General features: G+C 40.0%; 1 protein-coding gene and 1 long non-coding RNA gene across 13 annotated transcripts in view; one reads left to right on the forward strand and one right to left on the reverse strand.

Annotated features, from left to right (window-relative positions):
- The window catches only part of RAP1GDS1 (Rap1 GTPase-GDP dissociation stimulator 1), a 157,266-nt gene that overhangs the window by 130,556 nt on the left and 3,874 nt on the right, over window positions 1–22,836 (forward strand). For all 12 annotated transcript variants that reach the window (XM_042859989.2, XM_042859990.2, XM_065596165.1 and 9 more), the window contains 8 exons: window positions 4,303–4,428; window positions 11,395–11,538; window positions 11,815–11,946; window positions 12,477–12,611; window positions 14,186–14,311; window positions 15,638–15,777; window positions 19,959–20,085; window positions 21,667–21,795. In XM_042859989.2, the coding sequence (XP_042715923.1) occupies window positions 4,303–4,428; window positions 11,395–11,538; window positions 11,815–11,946; window positions 12,477–12,611; window positions 14,186–14,311; window positions 15,638–15,777; window positions 19,959–20,085; window positions 21,667–21,795 (1,059 nt within the window). The remainder of the gene's footprint in view (window positions 1–4,302; window positions 4,429–11,394; window positions 11,539–11,814; window positions 11,947–12,476; window positions 12,612–14,185; window positions 14,312–15,637; window positions 15,778–19,958; window positions 20,086–21,666; window positions 21,796–22,836) is intronic.
- LOC135983572 (uncharacterized) lies at window positions 11–21,670 on the reverse strand. Its single transcript, XR_010601265.1, has 2 exons — window positions 20,941–21,670; window positions 11–4,232 (listed from the first exon to the last, which is right to left on the reverse strand). It is a non-coding gene; the product is annotated as an uncharacterized LOC135983572 (long non-coding RNA).

The following is a 22,836-nucleotide window of genomic DNA, read 5'->3' on the forward strand; positions in this document are numbered from 1 at the left end:
AACAAACAAATTCATCTGGGTACTTAATACGACTAACATTTTATGTTAAATGTATTTAATGTAACTATGTGTATTTTAAATTATTTAGGTTTCTCTCCTTGAATATTGTTACCTAGTGGTGAACCTGTGGCAAAGGGCCAAATTCAGACCCTGTTTAATTCCACTTAAAGTTAAATGAGGCATGAATTTGGCTCAAGAAGACATTCACCAAATGGGAATGGGGACAGACTCGATGCATAAACTTGTCTCTCACCATTAAGAATATATACCATTAAAAATATTTTAGGCTACATACTTGCATTTATAAATAATTACAAATGATAAGAAAGAGTTGATGTAAGCTTGGCAGATGAAATCACAACTGCATTTTAGAAAAAGCATGTAAAATTTGATCAGATCACATTTTGGTCAACTCTGTGGCCCAAATTCTGCTCTGAGTCACCTGTACAATACCATTGCTTTCAATAGGATTGCATGGAGTGTAAACCAACACAGTATTTGGCTCTATATTTTATTATTCATTCATTGTCTGTTGGTGATATTGTAGAATATCAATTGAGTTCCAGGCATTTTAAGGCCCAAATTCTGTCCTGATGCAAACAAATCACCTGCACATGTAGCCCTGTGATTTGTTTTTGCTAAGGGATATAGCAGTATTCCACGAAACAGTTATAAAATTGCGATGCTGAAAAGGCTGGATGGTTTGAGATATTACCAATAGATTATATGGGGCTTTTTATTTCCAGACCAGGGCAAAGTAATTGGAAGTTGCTAGCATCTGATAGCCGTTTGGTGGCCTGAAATTATTAGATAGCTCATAGATTCATAGGGTTGAAGGCAAGAGAGACCATTATGATCATCTAATCTAACCATGTATATAACACAGGCCACAATATTTCACCCAGTAATTCCTGCATCAAGCCCAGTGTATTAGTTTCAGAACTGCTCCTGGTCGACAAGTTTCCGTATAACAACAAAAGAGCTATCATAATTGACACTAATGGCAAATATTAAATTGTAAATTCTTCAGGCAGGGATCATGTCTTTATATGAGTGGACGTTACACAGCACACATGGGCCCCAATTTTTACTGAGGACTTTCAGTACTGTCACAATACAGATAAATAAATAATAGCATTAATTATTAATAATCTTTGCTAGTCTCTCCACTGATGTCCCCAAGGCTGAATGAACATAGAGACTGAACTATTCTCCCATCCCCAGAGGTGGTCTAGGTTTGTTCAGACGAGGGTTAAGACACCGTGGCAGAACCATGTAAAGGAAACTTGCCTGAGTCCTGCTCTTGCTGTACCTGCACAATGAATATGTTGAGTACAATCTTCAGGTCTTTATAGGTATGTATACACTGCAATAAAAGATCCCATAGTACGGCAGTAGACGTTCAGGCTTGTGTTGGAACCTGTGAGGTGGGTGAGCATCTCAGAACCCGGGTTCCAGCCCAAGCCTGAATGTCTACGCTGCAATTTTTACCTTGCAGCCCAAGCCATGCGAGCCAGAGTCATCTGGCCCAGGCTCTGGGACTCAGTGCCACAGGTTTGCTGTCGCAGTGTAGACATACCCTCGGTTTGGCAAAAAATTAACTTAACTTTTAATAATTTAATCCCATATCAGAATTGCACTAGAAAGTCTTATTATAACATTAATACTTCAATTTTGTTTCGTAACCATAGGATCTTATTCTTTGGTCCCTACCTCTCAATAATATAAAGGAGACTCTCCATAATGCAGTTAACTCCCTTGGTTAGCATTATGTAAAACTCCCATCCTGTTGTGTTAAAGTAGAGCACAAGCCTAATAAGAAGGGTGGGGATTGGGTAAAAATAGGTGTTACTAATTTACCCATTTACTTGTCGGTGTAAGTGGGGGGGTGGGAGTGGTACAGTGGTTCATTGAACTCAGTTAAGTTAGGCTGCCTCAGAATTAGGCAGCTCGCTCATTGCCTCATGGAATGAGAGGCATTAAACTTGCCCTACTCTAAGGCCTGGTCTACACTGGGGGGATCGATCTGAGTTACACAACTTCAGCTACGTGAATAACATAGCTGAAGTCGACATACTTAGATCTACTTACTGCGGTGTCTTCACTGCTCCCGCGTTGACTCTGCCTGCGCCTCTCTGGTGGAGTACCGGAGTCGATTTATCGCGTCTTCACTAGATGCAATAAATCAACCCCTGCTGGATTGATCGCTCCAGAGGTAAGTGTAGATATGCCCTAAGAAAGCACACCCGAATTCTAAAGTGCCGCACATTTTAAAACAACCTCTCTTTTTGTCAGATGTGCAAATACTATCATTTTCATTTAGAGTCAACTGCCAGGGCAAAAACCGAGGCTGGCTTTATGGCCTTTACGGAAATTTAGCTCTAAATGAGTAATTGTGAAGCTATAAGCCCTAAAGTGTTTTTCCTCTTAAAATTCCTCAACATAAGCAACGGGCGAAAGAGACAGTGTCAAGAGCTGGGAAGTAGCTCCCCTTTCTTTGGGCAAATGGAAAATGCTATTGAGAGGAATTGCTACAATACTGCAACATGGCCCTGATCCAAGGCCCACTGAAGTCAGTGAGCCATATGGCTTCTTACATAGCTCCAGCTGCACAGCTATGGACTGGAAGAAAGCTGCTTGAGACAGTAGTCCAAGTGGAAGCATTTTAGATTGGGGCACATTTCACTGCAGAACCCAAATATGGCTATCAGGAAACCCCTTCTATTCTTACAGGGAGTAACCGCGAGAGTATTTTACTCCGCTCAGATACAAAAGCTATCCAATAGTCTTAGTCTCTAGGATAGTTTTCAAAATGAAGCAGCCTGATTAAAGAATTAGGGAAAGATATTTAAATGACAAATCATGCTACGTTATCATTAATGAAGTTAAGGGGTTAAAAACCAGGGTTAAATGGTGGCAAGTGAATACCTGTTATTTATTTATTTATATTTTTGCAAGCATATGTGAGATATAGCCTTGGCCCAGACAGTACTATTTTGCTGCTTCCGTGTTGGGATTTCTAAAAACTATCCTCAGATGTGAAGCCTCACAAGATGTTTGGGGGCAGAAATGGCCATTTCAGCACAGGAGATTTTGGGATCTAGAGTTTAGCATGGTTTGGAAGGATCACACAATCCTGCAGCTCTTCACTTAAGTATTTCTGCTCCAGGGTCCTGATCATGCTTCCATTGAAGTCAATGGCAAAACTCTCACTGATTTCAGTGGAACTTGAATGGCCTCAAGAGATTCCATTTATGCCACTCTTTAGAGATATGAAGATACAGATCAATGGACAGAACTAACAGATTTTAGATTGTGGCCTCAGGTTCTGATCACAATTAAATGGATATAAATCCAGAATAATGTAATTGGCTTCAATGGAGTTATTCCAGATTTACACTGGAAGGTCAAAAACTGGCCTGTCCCTCTTAAAATACTAAGATCGAAATCCATTGAAGAAGCCATTCTGTACCCAGGCATTTTAAGTGAAAAAAGAATATAACCTACATGCTGAGACCCAGATCTGCAGCTGAGAGTGCACAGCACAGTGTTGGGCAGAAGGCGCTTCCCAAATCCTAGGATGATAGTGTGCTAATTAGAGCAGCCTGAAAGCTACTGTAAATTATCCCATGTGCCAATGGCCTCAGGCGGGCATTATAGTAGCTGAGGATTGCCAGTACTCTGGTCAACACCAGCCACATCCCCTTTACTACTGGACACTGCGGGTGGAGTGCAGGAGTCACTATGCTGACTCTCTACACCACTGGGTGATCCTCCTGTGACCAGCTATGGTACTTTTAGAACTGCTACGTGCAGGGGGTGTGGCGTAAAGCAGCCACAGCACAAGAGAGAATCTGGCCTTGTGGCTTCAGCTGTGTAGATATTCCAATATAAATGCTACCAGCATGCAACCATGTAAATATTAATGATTTCCATACAACCGTTTATCTCAGCGATAGAAAATTCAGTACAGGATGTATAATTTTTCATTTTGGTCTTAAGGCAAAGTCTTAATTTATATCTTTGTAATTTTACTGTTGCTTTGGATACCTTTATATTCTGCTGGTGCAAAGTTTTAATAGCCTGGAACATAATTAATAATTCAGATCAGTACATTTATCTTAAAGTCTTAGACATTTTTCTTTTTGTTTAGTGACAAGTGTAAGTACTGAAGCGTATTGTTCTGGTCTGCGAAGAGCAGTTGGCCCAATTAATCATCGTGCTGAATAAACCTGGTAATAAAGAGGAAAGAAAATGTTGAGTGTAAACAAACCAAATCAATTTCTCCTTTTTATTTCACAGAATCAAGCAAAGAGCAGTTTGCCTACACAAACATTGCCGAAGAGATTGTAAAACTATTCAAGAAACAAATAGAACATGACAAAAAAGAGATGATTTTTGAAGTTTTGGCTCCTCTGGCAGAAAATGGTGAGAAGTTGATCATCTTTTATTGGCATACAATAATTTTCATTTTTTCCTTATTTGTACACCGACTATTCAAGAACTGCCAACTTGTCAGTAATTATTTGATACTTTACCTTGCTCAGCAATTTAACTGTTCCTGTAGAAGCCATATTAGTTGAGCCATCTGATAGCAATTGGAGATGAAGAGTAATGTGAATATTGCCTAGCAGCCTAAGCATACCACTGGGTGTCACCAATTCCTGGGACCTGGTCCCATTTCTAACATCAACTCCTTCTGTGTCTTTCTTGCCTCAGTTTCTCTGTATTTCAAACTGGAATATTAATACCAACTTTTGTATGTTACAGGGCTTTATGAGGATTATTAGGTTTGTGAAATGACTTGAATATCAAAAATGTCCTATAATGGAGTTGTAGACGTGATATATCTTGAGTTCAGTAAAGTTTTTGACACAATCCCACGTGCCATTCTCCCAAGCAAACTAGGGAAATGTGGTCTAGATTGAATTATTATAAAGTGGGTTCAAAACTGGTTGAAAGACCATATTCAAGGAGTAGTTATGGATGGTTTGCTGTCAAATTGGGGGGACATATCTAGTGAGATCCCACAGGGTCTGTTTTGGGTCTGGTACTATTCAGTATTTTCATGAATGATGTGGATAATGGAGTAAAAGTATGCTTAGAAAATCTGCAGATGATTTCAAGCTGGGAGGGGTTGTAAGCACTTTGGAGGACAGCATTAGAATTCAAAATGGCTTTGACACATTCAACAAGATGCAGTTCAATAAAGACAAGTGCAAAGTATATGCTTAGGAAGAAAACATCAAATGCACAACTACAAAATGGGGAATAACTGGCTAGGCAGTAGTACTGCTGAAAAGGATATGAGGGTGATAGTGGATCACAAAGTGAATACAAATCAATAATGTGCAGTTACTAAAAAGGCTAATATCATTCTGGCTTGTATTAAGGCATGAGAGGTAACTGTTCCATTGTACTCGGCACTGGTGAGGCCTCAGCTGGCATACTGTGTCCAGTTCTGGGTGCCACACTTTAGGAAAGATGTGGACAAGCTGAAGAGATTGCAGAGGAGAGAAACAAAAATGATAAAAAGTTCAAAATCCTGACCTTTGAGGAAAGGTTAAAAAAAACTGATACTCTTGGTAAAAGAAGACTGAGGGGGGAACTGATAAGTCTTCAAATATGTTAATAGCTGTTATAAAGATGATTGTCATTAATTATACTCCATGTTTACTGGAGGTAGGACAAGGAATACTGGGCCTAATCTGCAGCAAGGAAGATTTAGGTTAGATTTTAGGAAAAACTTTCTAACTGTAAGGGTAGTTAAGCACTGGACTAGGCTTCCCAGGGAGGTTGTGGAATCCATCATTGGAGGTTTTAAGCACAGGTTAAACAAACACCTGCCAGGGACAGTCTGGGTACACTTGGTCCTGCCTCAGCGCAGGGGACTGGGCTAGATAATCTCTCAAAGGTCTTTTGCAGCCCTACATTTTTATGCTTTCTATGATTAAACTATTACACCGCCAAACACCCATTTCCTGACTTTATATCTCAAAGGGCTGCCCTGATCTTTGGCTGTAGGATTTAATATCCCTATACAAGAAAATTTTCATAATAAATTTGACCAAAATGTCAGATTTTTTTTTTAAAGAAAAAAAAAAAGGAAATCACCTATTTGTGTCAAAAACTTTACTGAACTCAAGATATATCACGTCTACAACTCCTCCATCCAGTAGGCCAGTAACCCTGTTGAAAAAAATTAGGTTTGGCAAAAATTGTTCTGTATAAATCCACATTGGCTATTATTTATTAGCACCTATTATCCTCTAGATGCTTACAAATTGATTGCTTAGTAACTTGTTCCAGTATCTTTTCAGGTATCAAAATTAAGCTGACTAGTCTATAATTCCTGGGGTCTTCTTTTGTCCCTTTTTTAAAGATGGGTATGGTGTTTGCCCTTCTTCACTCCCCTGGCATCTCATCCATCCTCCGGGAGTTCTAAAAGAGAATCGCTAACAAACAGTTCTGAGATTGCTTCAGCCAATTCCTTAAGTTCCCTAGGGTGCATTTCATCAGACTGTGCCAACTTGAATACATCTGATTTATCTAAATATTCTTGAACTTGTTGTTTTCCTAGTTTGGCTTGCGTTCCTTCCCCATAGTAGTTAATATTCGTTATGTTAATGCATTAGTCTCAGGAGACTCGAGTTCAAATTCTGTTTTGGTTGTAAATGCAAAATTGTTGTTCAGGATCAGTTTACTCCCTTCTGAACATGCCTGCATCCCTAGGAAGATTCAGCAAATTTGTATGATTTAACATCGATGCTTGAGTGGAGCCTAGGGATGAAGTATCAGGTTGAGTAGGTCAGGACCGAGCTGTGAGGCAGATCTGTGCTTGGAGGATCACTCAGTACACGCCGCTAGCTAGTGCTACTATTCATGAGTGCCAAATTTATGCCCACGCACACTTTTTTTTTAAAGGAAACACATCTTAAGAGAATCCTATGCTCTTTTCCATGTTTGGGGACAACTTTTTCCCCAGATTACAGCCTGTGCCACCCTGTTTACTAGTGGGTTTAACAGGATGTAAATCAAAGCAAAATTTGGGTCTTTATTTTCCAAACATTAAAAACTGTGCATTTTTGCCAGAGACTGTCTTTTGTTACAATGTATGGTTGAAAAAATGTTTTTGCCTTTTTCAGTCTGACAGCAGAATTTGGTCTGCTATTTTCATAATTGATATTTGTAATTCAGATACTTTAGTGTTTGTTCGAAGGCAGTGTTTTGCAGTCACAGTAAGACAGAGCAGGCTCTGTGCTGTTGAAAATAACATCCCTTCATGCATGTTAGGCGGTAGTATGCTAAGCATTTATGCCCCTCACTGCTAATTCAAGACACGCTGATGTCTGTCACAACAGTGAGTCTGCCATCCTTGTATTGCTTAGCCACATCTAAATGTGGCGCTGAATAGTACGTCAGCGAGTTGAAACATTTAAATGAAGTACATGCAGTTAATCCATTTATTGAAAGGCCCTGTGCAGTGGTTTCCAATTCTAATTACAACACACCTGCAACCTAGTATTCTGTCTCCACGGAAACGCCCTACTTTTTAACGTAGCTCAGTACAAAAGTACCTATTTAAAACACTCCCAGCTGAACATTTCTGGGCCTGTCACATAAGTTCACGCGAAGGTCAGTAGCTCTGACAGAAACATTGAATTTTCATTCATGCAGCAAAACCTAGTGACTGAAATAGAAGCACCACATGGGGAGAGTCAGACCACTGATTCTTCAAGATAGGTGAAGCTGGCAGCTCCTGTCACCCCCTCATGCCACAGTCCATTTCCAAATCTTATGAAAAGCAACCTCCAAAATTCCCAGAGCTTTAAAAAAGATATAAAACAATGAGCTAAGCTCATCCTTGGTGTAACTCCGGTGATCTCAATTATTTATTTATTAATTTTCAGACTTTCCTATGGCACCAATGACTGTATTTGCTGAGCACCACACAAACACTAACTGAAATATCTTCACATCACTTGTGAGACAGGAAAGTACTTTTACCCCTGTTTTACCCATGGGAATGGAGAGTGACTGACTTCCCCAAGGTCACATAAGGAAGACTTGTAGAGCTAGGAGCAGACCCCAAATCCCACTTCAATGCCTTAACAATGGATTGCCTTAACAAGATCATCCTTCCTCGCTGTTGATCCTCATTGATTTCAATAAGAGAGCAGAATTCAGCCTAGTAATTTCTGATTATACATGAGCAAGGAACAAAATTCCCTCCCATTTCAACAACCGGAAGTTGGCCTTGGCCCTGCTCTTGCTGCAGTCAAATACCCTTAGATGTAATAGGCAAAATCCTGGCTCCACCGAAGTCAATGAGAGTTTTGCCATTGACTACAGTGGAGCCAGGATTTGACCCAGGGTTTTTATTTATATATTTACATACACACACACACACAACTCCCATTGAAGTCAGTGGGGTTTCTGCATGTGAAAGACAAGAACAGACCATCACATTTTGTTCTGAAATTATTTTAGCACTGAAACTTGCTATCCAAGGCCCATGGGAAGCCTAATGCAGCACAACCTATGTGATTCAACAAGGACAAGTGCAGAGTACTGCACTTAGGACGGAAGAATCCCATGCACTGCTACAGACTAGGGACCAAGTGGCTAGGCAGCAGTTTTGCAGAAAGGGACCTAGGGGTTACAGTTGCTGAAAAGCTGGATATGAGTCAACAATGTGCCCTTGTTGCCAAGAAGGCTAACGGCATCTTGGGCTGTATAAGTAGGAGCACTGCCAGCGGATCGAGGGATGTGATCATTCCCTTCTATTCGGCATTGGTGAGGCCTCATCTGGAGTACTGTGTCCAATTTTGGGCCCCACACTACAAGAAGGATGTGGAAAAATTGGAAAGAGTCCAGCAGAGGGTAACAAAAATGATTAGGGGGCTGGAACACATGACTTATGAGGAAAGGCTGAGGGAACTGGGATTATTTAGTCTGCAGAAGAGAAGAATGAAGGGGGATTTTATATCTTCTTTCAACTATCTGAAAGGGGGTTCCAAAGAGGATGGATCTAGACCAGGGGTAGGCAACCTATGGCACACGTACCGAAGGCGGCATGTGAGCTGATTTTCAGTGGCACTCACACTGCCTGGGTCCTGGCAACCGGTCCGAGGGGGCTCTGCATTTTAATTTAATTTTAAATGAAGCTTCTTAAACATTTTAAAAACCTTATTTACTTTACATACAACAATAGTTTAGTTATATATTATAGACTTATAGAAAGAGACCTTTTAAAAACGTTAAAATGTATTACTGGCACGTGAAACCTTAAATTAGAGTGAATAAATGAAGACTTGGCACACCACTTCTGAAAGGTTGCCGACCAGATGATAGAACAAGGAGCAATTGTCTCAAGTTGCAGTGGGGGAGGTTTAAGTTGGATATTAGGAAAAACTTTTTCACTAGGAGGGTGGTGAAGCACTGGAATGGGTTACCTAGGGAGGGGATGGAATCTCCTTCCTTAGAGGTTTTTAAGGTCAGGCTTGACAAAGGCCTGGCTGGGATGATTTAGTTGGGGATTGGTCCTGCTTTGAACAGGGGGTTGGACTAGATGACCTCCTGAGGTCCCTTCCAACCCTAATATTCTGTGATTCTGCCCCCTGAGGTGGGAGGTCAGCGTGCAAGGATCCTCCACAGGGGATTGCATGGAGTACAGTTCCAAGGGGGCTCCAGGGCCAGTGTGGTGAGGTGATTTGAGGGCAAGCCAGAGCAACAGCCGAGCTGGTGGATCTGTGACTACATATAGCTGCTGTTAAGGGGTGAAGGCAGTCACAGCGCTGGGGCACTGCAACCCTGAATCTGGAGAAGTAGCCTGGTGGGATTCCTTCTTCTGCAGACATCCCCACACATAGCCCTGGGTTCTGACACAGAGGCAAAAGCAGGCAAATTCTAAAGTAAGAGGTTTAACCACAGCTCACTCTGTTGTGCCTAGCTATGGAAGGGATGACAGTACACTTTAATAATAAACATTTATTATTTGTATTGCAATAGCATCTAGGAGCCCCAATCATAGACCAGGATCCGACCGTGCTAGGTGCTGCCCCAAAGAGCTTACTTACGCTGTATGCAGTGCACCATACGTGAGTGTAAGACGTGACCTGAGGAGAGTGGAATGAGCAGGACTGCCAGCTTCCTCACTTTTCCTGGAGGACATTCAGAAAGCTACAGTTTACTGAGTCTCTTCCCTTTCTTGTTAGTCAGGACGTCTTCAGAATTTTTAAATATCTTCCAAGCTCTTTTCACAGAGAGAGATTGTGCCTTGGACTCTGCGCCCGAACAACGGAGTAAGAACTCCCCTTACACTCCTGCATGGTCTGCTCAGACCTTGGGTCTGGGCACATAGGAGTGAGCTGCATGCCTACTTATTCCCCACCCACAGGAAGCAGGTGAAACCTTGGTTCTTTCTTCCGTATTAGCTAGCCAGAGCTGAGCTGACCTGGTGGTATTGTCTGGTGGAAAACTACTGCCCCCTGGAGTGCAAGGAAGAACATGGGGCACAGCTGTAAAGCAGGCGGGTCTCCAAGTCACAAAGCCTACTGGTGCAATGTAGACACCACCCTTTACTCAGAACTGTGCCTAAAAGCCACACATCTAGCCTTTACATAGTAAACGCTTGGGGGCAGGGACAGACTGCAGTGTTATAAAGTGCCTGGCACAACAGCCTGGCCTTTGGGTGTAACTATAACACAAATATTAACTAATCGTAGAACAGAATAGTAGATGATTGCTAGAGAAAGATATGATGATGTCTTGCAGAGCAAGATCCCTTGAAAATACAGCTGGTGGACCACATCGAAACAAATAAATCTTTTCGTGTGTGGCCACAAGTTATTTACATTACATTGATTTAATTGTCTTATTTATCATTCAGTATTTGTCTGTGGCTGGTATGAAATGCAAGAGGCATCTGCCATGGCTTTTCAAGTGTTTTTCAAATCCCCAGATGAATTCAGTCTTTTTTAAAGCACTTTATATTTTTCTCTCTTACAAATTATCATGTTATTGAGAATACGGGAGGCAACATTATAGTCTACCTATAAGGCAGAGCAGAAAATGCTTTTAGACACTGATATCCCAGCTCTACTCTCAGTTATGAGAGTTCCACTAATTTGGCATCAGTAGAGTCTTTCTGATGTAACAAAAACAGAATTTTGCTCTGTCAATTAATGTAACTTGAAACAAGAAAATAAATCTACAGTGTTTAGTCCTTTCAAGATCAAATTATTTTTACTGTTGCTGAGGCAGACGCTAAAGTATTGAAAGTCTGCTCCCCTTACTCCCTATTTGCGCAATATAGCTACTGTGTGTGCGTGTGTATGATAGATACCATACTTCTATCACAATCATGACTATTGTGTTTGTGATATTTTTTAGATATCATTAAACTGCAGCTGGTTGAAGCGGGCCTGGTCGAGTGTCTACTTGAGATTGTCCAGAAGACTGTAGACAGTGACAAAGAGGATGACATAGCTGAACTTAAAACAGCCTCTGATCTTATGGTTTTACTACTACTCGGAGGTGAGTACAGTATCTTAGTATATTTTGCAAAGCAGCAGAGGATACCTATGTCACATTTTACAGCTTAATTTTACTTTTAGTATATAAAACACATTTTAAAAATTATTTTAAGGACTTGCTCGCTAGTTATTCAGTGAACCAGATTTTGTACTCTTACACCGCTGTAAATCTAGAGTAATTCTAGTGAAGTCAATAGAGTTACACAAATATAACAGAGGGAAGAATTTGAACTAACATTTCTTTTGAGTGTTGATTTTCTACACTTTTTGCCTCCAGATGAATCCATGCAAAAGTTATTTGAAGGAGGAAAAGGCAGCGTCTTCCAAAGGGTGCTTTCATGGATTCCTTCCAATAACCATCAGTTGCAGCTTGCAGGAGCACTGGCTATTGCAAATTTTGCAAGAAATGGTAAGAATATGCTGTAACAGCTTCTGTTTGCCTGTTTGAACCCTTTTAATGTGCTCTTTCTGGATAGCTATGAATCAAGCCTGTGTTGTGGTGGGATTTTTTAGTTTGGTTTATGATAGCATTGGTAGTTTTGCACACCTTTGCTGGGTTTCTGAAAGAGGTTAACCCTGCTTTTAGAATTCTGTTTTTTTCTACATTGAAGATTCAGACACATTACTAAAGAATCATTATCCCTTTTTGAGGAATTTCTCAACTCTAGAAACTCCTACCTCAAGCAGCATTTTTCAAATGTATATTTGTATCATGCTATTGGAGTTTTCAATTTTTACCTTCTGCTCTATTTCCCATTCCTTTACTGTAAATGCATAATTGTTCCTTTAATTGAAGTTGACCCTGGTGGTCAGATGCTACACTTTACCTGAATTGTAAAATTTGGAAGAGGGGGAAATGAAACTTTTGTACTGAGAAGCTCTTGTATGCATATTAAGATTTATTGTGAGCATACAAGTGACTCATCTTGTCTTGTGCAGATGGAAACTGCATCCATATGGTGGATAATGGGATAGTTCAAAAGCTGATGGATCTACTAGACAGACATGTGGAAGATGGAAATGTAACGGTGCAGCATGCAGCACTGAGTGCACTCAGAAACTTGGCTATTCCTGGTAAGGCTTACGTCGCACTGCTGATTTCTCAGGGTGAATTCTGGCTCCCAGTGCAAAGCCCAGGGGAAAACAATGTGGGGGATGACATTGTCCCCAGCCAACCTGGAGGCAGGCCAGCGAGCATCTGTGCAGCTAGGCCACGGCCATTCTACATCTTTTGGGGGGGTTTGGTGGCCAGCAGTTCTGTGTAGGTCACAGACCCACTGCTTATGTTTCTGCCACTGTCGTCCCGCAATACATCCACCCTGTACTCCCAGAGAGAGAGCTGCTGTGCTGCCTGGCTCTGCAATATGTGGAGACCTCAGTGTCACTTCCCTTGGCACTGCAACTGTTCTGCATCATTTTGGGCTCTCTCTGGCTAATAAGGGATCCTACCTAGGATTTCCATCTTCGCAAAGAGAACTGTTCACTTTTCTGATATACCATATCTTGCTGTAATTTCTCAGAGCTTTTTTCCCCCACAGATGTTAGCGTTAGAGAAGGCCTATCAGGACATTTGATCCATTAGGATTAGTTAATGTTTGTAACAATCTTTGAAGGTAATGGGCCATCCAAGTCCTAAATATTGTCATTTTTAATCATTTGTATCAATTTTTGATTGCCTGAACATAAAACATGAATATTCACATAAAAGCCAAAGCAAATATATAAATAATGTATATGTAAAACCTATACTTTCCAATGATCTGAGCCAAAAATCATCCTCTTTGAGCAGTTTACTCTTCTTTTACTGCATATATTTAATTTAGAAAAATACTAACTTCCTGAGACTGAACATTAATACCTACTAAATTCATATCCGTTTAACAATGCTCGAGAGCCATCTCCTGCTCACCTTATCTAGTCGAGTCATCCCACCAACTTCAGTGGGCCAGCCTCCCATGAATACATGCAGGATTGGTCTCAAACCAATATCTAGAACCTTTGGAACCCAAGGAATAGCTGCCGCAGAAGGGTACTTCCTGTTAAGTACTATTTAGAATATGAACTAATGTATCACTTTCATTAAGCATAGAACGGGGAAAACTCTATCCCCTCCTCACCACTTGTGGAGAGCCTCATGGAGGTGGAATCAGTGTAGTCTCACTACATGGGATGAGAGAGGATTTAGGAGGCTGCACAAGGAATGCACACTCCCTGCAGGATACCCCACACTGCTGTTTGCACAGTGTATTGGGGCAGGGCAAGAGGTCCCCCTACTAACCTGATCCTTCAGTACATAGCGTCTATTCCAAACCTTTAGGGTGGAATTGTCTCTCCAGATGGTCTCTTCTCCTGCTCACATAGCTATTGTCCACGTAAAGGACTCTGGCATTCAGCTGATATACTCAGGACTGAGGACTGGGAATTAGATTTATGAATAAGAACAAAACATTTCAAATTCACACTGTCTACATAACCATAAAATTATTTATATAGAATGTGTGCGTGCTCACAATGTACACATTAGTATGCTGTTTTTCAGTGTGTAGAAAAGCTGCTCTTGCACTGTCTTGGAAATGACAGTTTCCATCTAGTTTAAATGCATCATCAAAAATGATTTCTGAGATAATTTCTGTTCTTTATTCACGTAGTTGTAAATAAGGCTAAGATGCTATCAGCTGGCGTTGCAGAAGCGGTACTGAAATTTCTCAGATCGGAGATGCCCCCTGTTCAATTCAAGCTGCTGGGAACGTTAAGAATGTTAATAGATGCACAAGGTAAAATAAGCAGTTCTTTATGTTCTATGATTCTCTCGTTGGTATAATCTGTTAAGGCTCTTCTAGAAGAAAAATTGTTTGTTTTTTTACTTTTTCTTAAGTTTTAGCACAATGAGAGAAACATGAGTTGATTTAAAAATTCTGGATTGACTACCATGGACAATCAGAACACGTTTCAGACACTTATTTACTTTTCTACTTCAGCATTCTTCTAAACTGGCATATTATGAATATGTATCTAACTGCAGGTGTTCTGACCTAAGCTGAGGCTCATTTTGTGCTACTCAGTTCCCACTTTTTCTGTACCTTCTCTGTATCTAGCACCCTTGAATGGGCTGATCCATTTAATAATTGATAAATTGCTATTTCAAACTGAATAAATGTTATGTAATTTGCAGCTCTCTCATAGTGGCTAGAACTATCATAAAGTGGCAAACGACAGAAGGCTATAAAGAGTCTCTGTGACTTTTTGGTGTTTTCTTTCATTTTAAATTCCAAGCATCTTTTTAAATTGCTATATCAAATAGCTTCCAGCAACCCTCAGCCACAGTTTGTGAATGCTACAGTCCTTGTAAAATTCACTAGGGTTTGTAATTACAATACATGTCTCGTTTCCATTTTTGAATATTTACATCCTTTTACCCAATAGCAATGGATGATATAGTGGTATATTTATGAATATACCACAGCAAATCTATAACTGAAGTATAGGACAGCCTTACTAATCTGCACAATGGTAAAGTACAATTCTATACTGAGTGCGGATTTGCTGATTTGCTCCTCGCTGCAGCACAGATTGGCAAGCTCTGGAAATCAGGTCATTAAAGAGGGACATCAAACTGCTTTGTGAGTCAATGGGCAGTGCTACATCACCTCTGAACCCAACCGTGGTACTCAGTACCATCCTGAGACAGGACAAGGGCACATAACGTGCTTCCTCATCTCTCTTCTAGCTGGCTCCTGCTCCCACTGATGCTGTTGAGGGACCAGGTTCACCACTGTTCCCCAGGCCTTGTTAAAGGCTGCAGGAGTGAAGAAACTAGATGGCAGAGATTAATAGAACATGGAAGCCATTAGACCAATCCCACCGTCCCTTCAGAGGCAGCCCCACTTCCTCTGTACTTGTGTTTCATTTGCAATTCCCTCCCACCCCGATTTTTTACCAGTTTTGCTCACCGATGCAAACTGGGACTTTCCGTCTATTAGCAGAGAGTAACAAGATTCTTCTTTACGATTTTTCTTCTTCTTAGAAACTTTCATGCATACATTACTGACACATGCTGGAAAATAACAACCTTGTTTTATTTTGGCTTGTGTCATATGTAGCAGAAGCTGCTGAACAGCTGGGAAAGAATGTGAAATTGGTTGAACGGTTGGTGGAATGGTGTGAAGCCAAGGATCATGCAGGTGTGATGGGGGAGTCAAACAGACTGCTTTCTGCACTTATACGACATAGCAAATCAAAAGTAAGTTACTGGTGAAAAAATCCAGTTCATGAGGAGAGTCTTTAAAAGAAAGTCATACCATGCTCTATTTTCAGTTTAGAAATACAGACCTTGACCCCCTGCAATGAGATCGGCATGAATGGAGTCTGTGCCTGTTGTGAGCCCCAGTTACATCAAGGAGAGTCCACCCAAGCACATTAGCTTGCAGAATTATGGCCATATTTTGTAATGTGACTGGATGTCTCAGAAGATTGACAACCTCCGGATCATCTATATGAATCCCATACGGACCCATGTTGATTTAAAAGTCCCCTTCTGATGACTGTTTGAAATAAGCCAGTGACCTGTCTCCAGTTTCTATTGGAGAGGCATTAAGCAGCTTTGTTGGTATTCTCAGAAGAAAGGTCAAAGATTAATTGGACATGGAGACTTACCTGTCATCTCCTAGAAATGATCCATCTAGTTAGGATTGAGCCAAGTGGCTGGGACGGAGTGAAAAGGAAACTGCATGGCTAATTCCTGTGCTTATCTCTACTGTGCGACAACACAGGACTTCTAGTTCCGGGGGGGCCTGTCAATCAGACATTAGCACCAAGTTGAATATAAATGCTAATTATTTGATTAAAAAAACATTTTGTTTCATAAATATGAAGCCTGTTAAAGGGACACAGTCTAGATTAGTAGGCCCAAATTTTGACCTACCTATATTTATACTGTAACTTATAAATGCCAGAGGGGTAAATTTTGCTCTGAATTACACTAGTGTAGATCCACAGTAACTCCATTCCCTATCAATGACTCTACTCCAGATTTACACCTGTGTAAAAAAGAAAGAATCTTGGCCCATTATTATAAAAAGTGTTTCAAAACTTTCAATGCTATTCTTTATCAGTTTCAAGCTTTCAAAGGGTTGTTCAATTATAAACATTTTCTTACAAAGGTCTACTTGTGTATACTCAAGGTATAAAGATACTACTAGCTGTCTGTCAATGCACTTCTAGCACACGCCTCATCATGTTAGCTACACTATACAGAGTTTATACAAAATACATGAAAGACCAGAACCTGCAGTCCTTGCTTATCTATGTAGTCACATTGGATCACACAAAGATCTGGAATTAGCAGGTGTGACTCCTGTTGCAACCACTGGGAGTAGTTCCTCCTTATGCCAGGCCTGTATTTTACCCATTGATTCAGTGTGATTAGTTGTATAAGTATGCACTGCAGGATCAAGCCTGATATTGGAAAATGCTACTTGAGAAATATGTTCACAAGTTAAGAATGACTTGATTCATGGCACTGCAAAGCAGAAACAGAGGTGCATTGTGGGCCTGATCCTGCATGATGCTGAGATTACTCAGCTCCCATTTAAGTCAGTGGGATCTATGGGTAGTTACCCTTTCACACGGTCAGTTCCTATGCAAAGGGTATTCTCATATTTCTCCTGCCCATCCTATGGTTTGTGTTCAGCCTCTAAAATTAGTCAGTATTAATTTTTCCCAGAATTCTGAATACCTTTTTTTCTTGCTGTCCGCAAGTCACATGTGCATGTGGTGAATTCTGCTGCTATTTTAAGAAACCATGGGAGCAGAGATGTGAGTTTTTAGGAGTGTGTGGCAGAGCGACTGCATTCAAAAACTTAAAGCAAAGATACTAACACTGGCATGGAACAGCTAATGTTGTATTAGACATAGAATTTAGCAAAAATCACAGAGTGAAGAAGCTTTTAGAAGCTCAAAGATTGTCCAACACAGTGGAAAAATGAGCTTACTCTTTTTTAATTTTATACTTAAACTGCCCTCTAGATTTGGATGTTGGCATAGCTGCATAGCTCTTTACTGTACTTTCACTAATATTTTAAATTCATGCACCTACAAAATATAAGGTGACATTTTCAAAAGTGCCTCAGTGACTTAGACGTTTAGGCCCCACTGACTTTCAAAGAGACTTAGGCCCCTAAGTATCTGAGTTACTTTTGAAAATGGGACTTGGGCTCCAAGTCATTTAGGCCCTTCTGTAGAAAATTATGGTGAGAGGTTCTTTGTCTCAATTCCCAGCGACTGAAGCTGAAGGCACTCAGAGGTTTGCAGGACATCCTCAGCACTTAGTAAAGAGGAGTCTAATTAGAAGGGATTTGTTGCAAGTAAAAGAAAGATAATTTTTACATATTTATGTGCATTAGGTAATTCAAAATTAAGTGAAGAGCTTTTTGGTGGTGAATTTCTTAGGCAGTAAGATCAGAGACTAACCTAGTCCCAAGGGATTCCATGCAGTTGTTGTGTTGAGAAATGTGAAGCTTCAACATGATTATCTGAAGACATTTTGAGGTAACAGGCTTATGCTTGTATTTTTTGTTTCCTTGCACACAAAATCTAAGTGCAATAATCTATGCAAGCACTAGAACATAAATCATTCTAAGCGTGTGGCTCAGTTTGTGGTCTTTGGCGTGTGTCTGCAGTTAGAAAGGGGAGCATAGAAAGATATATTTTATTGCATCTCCTTGTCATTGCATTTCACTTAATCATCTTACTCAAAGGACTGAAGTAACAAATCAAATTTTCATTTCAAAGGCAGGCTACATTTTCAAACCTTGGTGCTTAAGTTGCACCTGCGAAACAGGCACAAAAATGCATTTGCATGTGCAGCTACCCTGCAGCCAACACAGTTATCTGATTTTTAGACACATATTTTGCAGACACAACGTACACTCAGAAGAAAGAACAACTGACACACAATGTAGTATTTCATTTAAACAGTTTCTTTTCTCCCCTTACTCTCATTTGTAACAACATCTCAGAAGCTTGAAAGTATATTGATTGGTGTTAGCTCTAGGAGAAGCACTTAACAGTGTGAGGTTTGTAGGTCCTATGAAAAAGACTATTTAAAAAAATAACCAAAAACAAATAGATAAAGAACTCAGAGGCCTTCATCCATCATTTTATTACAAATACAAGTAAAATTTTGAACCTAAAAACACTGACAGAGTCCCTTTAAATATCTAAAAGCATTTAATCCAATTAACATTTTTGTTTTCTAGGTCTTTGGCAACAGGAAAATTATTGTAATGCTGGCTTTAGAACAAAAAGAAATACAGCAGTATTCTGTAACTTTTATTCCTTATGGTCTCCTATTTATTACCAGTTTCGAGAGAATACTATTCACTTTCTATGTACTTTGTTTTTCACATTTTCCTAGTCTACAATTTCCATTGTTAAATAAGTTGGAATACAGAACAACCTCCCTTTTCTAAAGGTCTGGGGGGTCATCCCAAAATCCAAGAACAAGAGGCATTTTGGATGATGGGGGATTGAAAGCCAAGATTACAAAAGAGTCCTTCTGGATCTCCATACCCCAAGCACAGCAAAGGGATGCTGGACAGCTTCAAACAGGCTGGGTTTCAACACCACAGGATAATGAGAAGAAAGCTACTTGTCTTTGCAGATTGACTGATTTTAAATGGGGCTCAGGGTTAGCTGGAGGGCAGTCCCTTTTAGAGCGAATTGGTCTGCAAAGCACGATAGCAATCTCATCCAGTATAACCTGGAAGAGGGGTGGGGAACAGACTTAACCAAATTATTGCTTAATTCAAACTTTTGGTTAACCAGCGTGTATTATGTAATTACCCAATAATTACATAATTTAACCAGATGTGTGTTATAATATGTATAAATACATATACCAGTGACTATCAACCTTTTCAGACTATTGTACCCCTTTCAGGAGTCTGATTTGTCTTGCATATCCCCAAGTTTCACCTCACTTAAAAACTACTTGTTTACAAAATCAGGCATAAAAATACAAAAGTGGCACAGGACACTATTACTGAAAAATTGCTGACTTTCTAATTTTGACCATATATCAACTGGAATATAAATATTCCAGTGTATAGTATATAGAGCAGTATAAACAAGTCGTCGTCTGTATGAAATTTTAGTTTGTACTGACTTCGCTAGTGTTTTTTATGTAGCCTGTTTTAAAACAAGGTAAATATCTAGATGAGTTGATGTACCCCTTGGAAGACCTCTGCGTACCCCCAGGGGTACGCGTACCCCTTGTTGAGAACCACTGGCCTATACACACAAACACATGTATTATGTAAATATAAATACATGTACTTACAGCATACATCACAACTAAATTATTCAAGTCTGTTAATGTGTAATGCAAACTTTTTTCAGTCCTGTTATTCTTATTTATTTTAGGATGTAATTAGGACCATTGTTCAGAGCGGTGGCATCAAGCATTTAGCTACCATGGCAACTAGCGAACATGTAATAATGCAAAACGAAGCTCTTGTTGCTCTGGCACTAATAGCAGCATTAGAATTAGGTGAGTATCTTGATGGTTAGCTCTTCTTATTTTTCCTTTAGTCTGTGCTCAAGAGAGGTTTAGGGTTGGAAAATCCAAGCATAAGTGAGTTCTGTGGGTAGAGCTGTATGGGATCCTGCAGAAAACTACCAGTTTGACAAGATATTTGCTTTCATGAGCATTGGAATCTATGTTAACATATCCATATACAGGCAAAAACGGGGTTGTACAGATCAAGTTTGCCTTGCAGAATCTTTATTACAGGTGATGATGTGTGAACTAGAAAGGCCCAAGAATGACTTTCAGATCCTAGGTAGAGTTAGCAATGACTAATAATTAGAAAAATCATCTTTTTACATGATAACGATGCTATGGGACTCAGATTATACGCATGGAACCCTAGGATGTCATATTTATAATTACATTTCAGACTGGAGACACTATCAACCATGTGATTTAAAAAAATTGTTCTAGCCTAGTCAGGAGGCTAATCTAGGGAAAGGTTTTTAATAGCACCTAGTTCTGGCTACACTTGAATGTAGACATCCTAAGCCAGTTTAGTGAGAACTGCCAAGATAGGACATAGGCTAGCTGCTGGTGCAGTCATGAGGAAGCTAGTAAAATGGTGGGTGCTGCTCAGATAATGGCTATTACCGATTTTATTAAATTTCTCAGCAACAAAAATAGATTGATAATATCAATATAAAAATCATGTATTTTTAAATGCCATGTCCTGTGTTGCTAACACCTTAAAGTTTGCTAAAGTTGAAAGAATTTTAAAAAATTAATTTTCCTTTCCACCATTTATCCTGCTTGCTTGCTCTTTGTACTTCCCTCATCTTGGACAATAGAACTAGATGGTTCAACATTACTTACTTTTGTGTTCAGTTTCATCTCTTGTTCTCATGCACTAGCAGAATGCTGTTGTGTTCTGCTTCCAAAACACTGCAAAGAAGCATTAGATATAAAAATAAATTCATCACATTGAAAAAAAAATAAAAAAGATAAATATTTATTCATTTTAGTCTTTTACTCCCTCCCCATTTGTCTTCAAACAATTACATTTTGGGCCTAAACTAAGTTGACAGTGTCCCTGTAAAACTTTGCCCAAATCATGTATTCCTTACTCAAGGCCTGATTCTACTAAGTATTGAGCACTCTGAATAGGTGCTGAGCACCCTCAGTTCCTTTTGATTTCAAAGATCACACCCTCCGTTTTTATTCCCTCAAAAAGATTTTTTTTTTACTTTTTTAGTGTGTAGATACTATGTTGTGTGTGCAACAATACACGAGTATTGACTGAGGAAGGCTAGCAGGGGTTGGCTTCTCAGTATTCAGAACGCAGAGTGGATTTTCCATCAGGATTTTAGTTTAATATAAAACTATTTCACAAGGACTTAACATTGTAACATATATATATGAAATAAAAAATGAAATAATAATATATATATATTATTTCATTTCATATCAGGCAACTCTTGAAGACTTCACAGCACCACTTTTACAGTGCAGGAGATAACTATTTCAGTACATGGTTAAACACTGTGCATCAAAACTGACAGATATTCTTGGATTTACAACTTTCACTTATTTGTATTGCAGTCACTGCTGAGAAGGATCTTGAAAATGCTAAACTAGTCCAGATTCTACACAGACTGCTCTCAGATGAGAGGAGTGCTCCAGAAATCAAATACAACTCCATGGTGTTGATCTGTGCTCTCATGGGATCTGGTGAGTATTTACAAGGTGCTGCTTTATTCTGCTTCTTGCTTTTCCCCTCACCCCCACCCCCACCTTTAAAAACTAAACTCTCTTTTTTCAGCTTGGATGCTGGGCCTCTACTACATACACTGGGCCCAGTTCTCCACTCACACTGATTGTACATGGACATAACCCCACCGACTATGGTGAAGTCATTCCTAATTTATAGTGTTGAGCAGGGCCAGCTCCAGCTTTTCTGCCACCCCAAACGGCAAAAAAAAAAAAAAAAAAAAAAGACGAGCAGCCCAACCGTGCTGCTTCTTCTGCGGCACTTCGGCGGCAGGTCCTCCCTCTCTTCCTCTTCGGTGGAAATTCGGCGGCAGCTCAAAGAGGAAGAGAGGGGATGAGGGACCCTCCGCCGAAGACCCACACGTCCCGCCCCGATACCAGACGGACTGTCGCCCCTTTGAATTAGCCACCCCAAGCACCTGCTTGCTAAGCTGGTGCATGGAGCCGGCCCTGGTGTTGAGAAAGAAGAAAATCAGTTCTACCATGTGTACAGAAGGCTATATAACAACTCAGTGCTGGATAATATTAAAGTATATTTTTTGCAAGATAAATAATACGTAATAGAAATAACTCAGACGATAGCTCCTGCGTGGTGCTGAGTTCTCCCTAATTTCCAGACTTCAATGGGACCTCAGGGGCACTCAGCACTTTGGTATATCTGTGCATATACACAAGTACATAGCAGGGAGCTTAGCATTTGCCTTTAACTCCATGTTACCTATCATTTGCACACTTAGTTTTTCTTAACACTACAGTGAAGTTAGGGTTGGTTCTCCCCCACCCTACCCCTGCAATGAATCTCCTTATTTTTGTTCTAAATTTAAAAAAATGAAAGGAAAAAATTAGAAGAAAAAATTAAAAAATAAGACATGCTAGAAAATGGAAAAAGAAAATACAAAGAATAAATGGAAGTGGGTGATAAAAGAAACAAGCACTGCTAAAATACTTAAAATGGTGCCTGAGTCACAGCTCTTTGCTGGGGGGGGGCGGGTATTCCCTCCC

Source organism: Chrysemys picta, chromosome 5, assembly GCF_011386835.1.
Source record: "Chrysemys picta bellii isolate R12L10 chromosome 5, ASM1138683v2, whole genome shotgun sequence".
Classification (NCBI taxonomy): Eukaryota; Metazoa; Chordata; order Testudines; family Emydidae; genus Chrysemys; species Chrysemys picta.